The sequence below is a fragment of the Penaeus japonicus genome, unplaced genomic scaffold, assembly GCF_977035675.1.
Source record: "Penaeus japonicus unplaced genomic scaffold, GWHDUDI00000001_assembly GWHDUDI00000023, whole genome shotgun sequence".
NCBI lineage: Eukaryota > Metazoa > Arthropoda > Malacostraca > Decapoda > Penaeidae > Penaeus > Penaeus japonicus.
Genome location: NW_028234425.1, coordinates 33,127,172 through 33,132,171, shown reverse-complemented (window position 1 = coordinate 33,132,171; position 5,000 = coordinate 33,127,172). Strand labels below are relative to the sequence as shown.

The 5,000-nt window shown below is 45.6% G+C and overlaps 1 protein-coding gene across 1 annotated transcript in view; it reads right to left on the bottom strand.

The window, feature by feature from the left end:
* Window positions 1-692: 692 nt before the first annotated feature.
* LOC147469213 (sialin-like) overlaps window positions 693-5,000 on the bottom strand; it is a 7,183-nt gene continuing 2,875 nt past the window's right edge. The window contains exons 3-9 of the mRNA XM_086550387.1: window positions 3,456-3,689; window positions 3,207-3,297; window positions 2,776-2,999; window positions 2,516-2,665; window positions 2,272-2,404; window positions 1,910-2,151; window positions 693-1,637 (exon numbers count right to left, since the gene is read on the bottom strand). Of these exons, the coding sequence (XP_086406513.1) occupies window positions 1,494-1,637; window positions 1,910-2,151; window positions 2,272-2,404; window positions 2,516-2,665; window positions 2,776-2,999; window positions 3,207-3,297; window positions 3,456-3,689 (1,218 nt within the window). The 3' untranslated portion in view covers window positions 693-1,493. The remainder of the gene's footprint in view (window positions 1,638-1,909; window positions 2,152-2,271; window positions 2,405-2,515; window positions 2,666-2,775; window positions 3,000-3,206; window positions 3,298-3,455; window positions 3,690-5,000) is intronic.

Genomic DNA, 5,000 nt, shown 5'->3' with positions numbered 1-5,000 from the left:
AGCTGACACTCCCTCCCCCTCTCTCCATCCCACCGCTGCCACCACCTTTACTGTAGTTGGTTCGTGGGGCACTCACCCTCCTACAGGAGTAGTGGAGGAGTTTTCAAGGCGGAAGGTCGTGTGCTTGGGTTGGGCAGGAGTGTTTTTTTCTCGTATGTTCTCGTTTTAGCGTAAGTTTTTTTTATTCTACTACATGCCTATTTTGTGATACCTTGTTTTTTTTTTACATGTAGTAGCTTGTGCTTGATAAATAAACGTAAAGTAAAGAATTTTAGCGTCTCAATCAGTTGCCTTTATGCCGGCCCGGTTTTCCCTCTTGCCCTTCCATGCCTTCCTGCTGCAGAAGGCTCCTCTACAATATATATATATATATATATATATATATATATATATATATATATCAACACATTATTTTGTATGTCTGTGTGTATGTATATATAATAAACCCGATGCGTACGGTGTGATGACGTACATGACGATAGTCGTCGTGGTGTATTTAACATTAGGGGAGTGGTGAGCTTTTTTTTTTTTATTATAGTATGAGTATTAACTCTATTTAGTGGCTGATAATGAGAATTACATTTATAATTACTCTTATGGCCGCAATATTCCCCCCCAATTACTTTGAATTTAAAATCCTTAACTTTCTCCTGCTACCACAGGAAAAAAAAAACAAACTTGAAAGCCGCCTAACCACGGTCTCTACCGAGCATCAGCTTCAGAGAGCAGGGACATACAAGTTGCCGACCTCCCGTTCCAAAGTACATGCCGTGCACAATGTACAGGCAGAATGGTGAGAGGAAGCTGACCCAAATCATGTGTTGCGTCTGCAATGATCCCCTGTGCCAGTATGGCTGCTTTGTGCTTGTGGCACTCGCAATCATAAGCACAATGTTTTCATTCACTTCCTCTTCATGTTTTTCTTCATAGGGGATGGTCATTTCTTCCGTATCTGTTTACGAAAGTCCACCAATACGAATAAATAAAGTTATTCTTATCATATAAAAATTTAATACTTCTAGCATATTCAGTACAAAGAACCCAATGAGCTAATATGGTCTCGATACTACAATTCTTTACTACAACATTGATAAATCCTGTCATATAGCATATATGCCTCACAATATTGTAAAATACAAAATATAATGAATAGAAAAAAAGACTCTAGAGTTATAATGAGTGAATGAAAGAGTGCGCCAGGTCGAGATATGTAGTCTGAAGCTCCTTCGCTCGGAAATAATACCCATATACGAAGGTGGCAATTGTACCCGGCCCGGGGCCAGAGCAAGCAATTCTATCCCCATCTGCAGCGGGTTAATGATCATGGAAAACACGACTACTACTCTGCTGACCCATCTGCGTCCAGCACAATCCCAAATCGAAGAATGAAGAAGACTCTCGCAGGTGTAGAAATGCCAACGATTCGTGCGAACAGAAAGTTTCCAAGACACATATCGCTACCGAATGTCCCAAAATGTTCCAATCCCACATCTCTACGTTCTCCATATATTCTCCCGCCTTTTGCGGTCGTTCCAAGGCTGGACGTCTGCGGTCATGAAGACTATGTAAATGGTGCAGGTGACGACGTAAGTGGCGGCCGAGACGAGGAACACTTCTCGCCAGGCCGCTAGGGTTTGCTGCGAGAAGAGCGTAGGGACGTGTGAGTCTCGTTTACACGTATATATAGATACACATACATACATACATACACACACACATATATATATGTATGTATGTATGTATATATACATATATATTACATATGTATATATATATAAAATACAAGAAATTTTTTATCATCAAGCAGCATTCAGATTTTCACTTACAGTATCTATTGAAAATGCTACATTTTGATCCAAATTTGATTAAAATATACCAGACTGGCCATCGAGAAAGCGTAAAGGCTTACATTATTATATGTGATGGCTCCTGTGAGGGCTGGGGCAACCACGCCCATCAAGGAGCCGAAGGTTTTTGAGAAGCCCATAAGACTACCAGCGAAGTTAGGAGCCAGGTCTTGGTAGGCGCAGAGATAGCCTGACATGTTGGGCGCCGCCAGACTCACTGCCAGACACAGCAGAACCATGGCAAGTATTCCATTGCAGTTCACGAAGCACATTCCCACCAAGCACAGGGTGGGGAGGTAGTAGGCTGCAGGAAACAGATGCGGGGTTAAACGAACCAAAGAGAAGCTGAAGAAGAGTAGATGAAATTATACTGTTCACCCACACACACACACACACAAACACACACACACGTGAAACAACTCACAAATAGCCATGGACATGTTCCTGATCTGCAGGATGGTCATCGTCCCGGTCGAGGCGAGCTTCTCCACCAGGAATCCCCAGATGACGCTGACGGCCCACGCCAGCGCATACGGCAACGCTGACAGAACCCCGGTCTAAAAGAGGAGGAAGAATTGGAGGAAAATCTATCCCACAGTTGACATTGTGTTATCTTAGTCTCGTACGGAATCACTTGAACAAATCAAGGAATGCAAATATGGTCTTACACTATTCATGTCGAAATGTTGGATTTTGCTGAGGTATGTGGGGAGTTCCGTGATGATGGTGTAGAAGCCAAGGGTGCCTCCGATGGAAGCCAGGGTCACCAACCACACGTATGGGGACGTAAGTACTTCATACCAGGGTAGTGGCACGACCTGGGAAACAAAGGAAAGTAGATATAGGGACAATAGTAGCTCGTAAGATCTCGTAAGAAACTAGAATAAATATTTCGAGATATGAAACAGTCCTGTAACATCACACGGACCTTGGCTTCTTTCATAACGTCTTTGTAGGAATGAAGGTACTGCAGCTCTGCGTCAGAGATTCTCGGGTGATGCTCGGGCCTGTCGTGCACCAGCAGAAACCAAGCGATGCTCCACAACAGACCAGTCGTACCGAAGACGTAGAAGGCGGATCGCCACCCGCCCAGCTCCTCCGAACTCGACAGCCACCCCGTCACTGGCATGGCAATCACTGTTGCAGAATGCAAAGGGAAGATATCTTTTTTTTTTTTTCACAGGATGGTGATATGGGTAGTGTGATAAAATGCTGCATTGCTTTCCATGTGTAAATAACTTTCAAGTAATACCAAGAAACAGCTAATTACAATCATTTTCATTAATCAGCCACCTATCCATAACTTCCAGAGATTACTCTTACCCGATACCTCCTTTTAGACAACGTGATTTTATTACATACCTGTCATTACCAGTGCCGTGTATTTACTCCTCTCAGCTGGAGGAAACCATGTAGCCAGCAGTGTGTTCATGGCAGGGAAACATCCGCCCTAAAAGTTTCTGAATGTTATGAATTTTCTTATGGTGTCCTAAAACATATCTTTGCACATATGAAACTTACAACAACATGAAAGAATCTGCATAAAATATTTGTGAACATTGGAACAAACGGTACAAGAGAAAAGGTACCACGGTTGCCAACACCCACCAAGGCGAGGCCTTCAGCGACCCTGAGAGCGATGAACATCTCGGTGGAAATTTCAGCACAAATGGGCGTAAGGAGAGTAAGTATGGAGGCAACTAATAATCCAACGCCAACACAGAGCTTCCCGCCCAGGTATTCGGCAGCTCTCCCACTAGGCAAGTGCGAGATGGCGTAGCCATAGTAGAAACAGCCGTGGATGTTGCTCTGGACCTTTTCGTCCCAATCGAACTCACCTCCCTGGCAGAGACGGAGGTAGGGATTCAGTGCACGGTGGTACAGGGATGGATGAGGTATGTGAAAGTTTCATACTTCTTTCTTTCTCTCTATCTATCTATCTATCTGTCTCTCTCTCTCTATTCCCCCAGCCGTCTGGTTAGTTCAGCGGTAGCGTGTCGACTTCACATCCCCGTGGTCAGCAGATCGAGCCCCGTCCAAACTCGTGAGCTTTCACTGTCACCTGGCGGTTACTGACGTAGCTGGGTACTGCGTTGGGTAAGAATCAAGCTCAGATCGAGTCAACACTCATTGGCACATTCTCTCACGAGTCAGCACACGCTGACACAGGCGGGTTCGTCTTAAGCCGGGTTTACACGGTCGAACGGCTCGTCGAGCCCGGTTCGACAACCACGTGTTTGAAGTGATGTTCGAGCGTGTGAACAGGATATTTGGTTGTCGAGCGCGCTCGTCGAGTGGCTCGATGAATTTCAGGCTCGTCTTGACTTTTGTGGGCAGGGCTTCATTATCCAACGAACGGTTCGAGCGTGTGAATGGGTGTCGAACATCGAACCTCAGTTGTGCTTCAAACCTACTAGGGGAAACATCAACAGAAGAAAGTAAAAGTAAAAGCACGAAGCACACTAAGGTTCGATGTACCGTCTGAAAGCTCTTCGAGCCGTTCGACAAGTAGGTTTGACAACCGAGCTCGACGAGCCGTTCGACCGTGTAAACCCAGCTTTAGAGCATACAAGCCTGGCGTAGCATCTGCTCTGCAAATCTGGCTTATCCATATCCTTATCTATCTCCCCCCCTCTCTCTCTATCTATATATCTATCTATCTATCTATCTCTCTCTCTATTCCCCCAGCCGTCTGGTTAGTTCAGCGGTACCGTGTCGACTTCACATCCCCGTGGTCGGCAGATCGAGCCCCGTCCAAGCTCGTGAGCTTCCACTGTCACCTGGCGGTTACTGACGAAGCTGGGCACTGCATTGGGTAAGGACCAAGCTTAGATCGAGTCAACACTCGTTGGCACATTCTCTCACGAGTCTGCACATGCTGACACAGACGGGCTCGCCTTAGTGCACACAAGCCCGGCGTAGCATCTGCTTCGCAAATCTGGCTTATCCTTATCCTTATCTATCCCCCCTCTCTCTCTATCTATCTATCTATATATCTATCTATCTCTCTATCTATCCCCCCCTCTCTTTCTCTCTCTCTCTCTCTATCTATCTATCTATCTATCTATTCCCCCAGCCGTCTGGTTAGTTCAGTGATAGCGTGTCGACTTCACATCCCCGTGGTCGGCAGATCGAGCCCCGTCCAAGCTCATG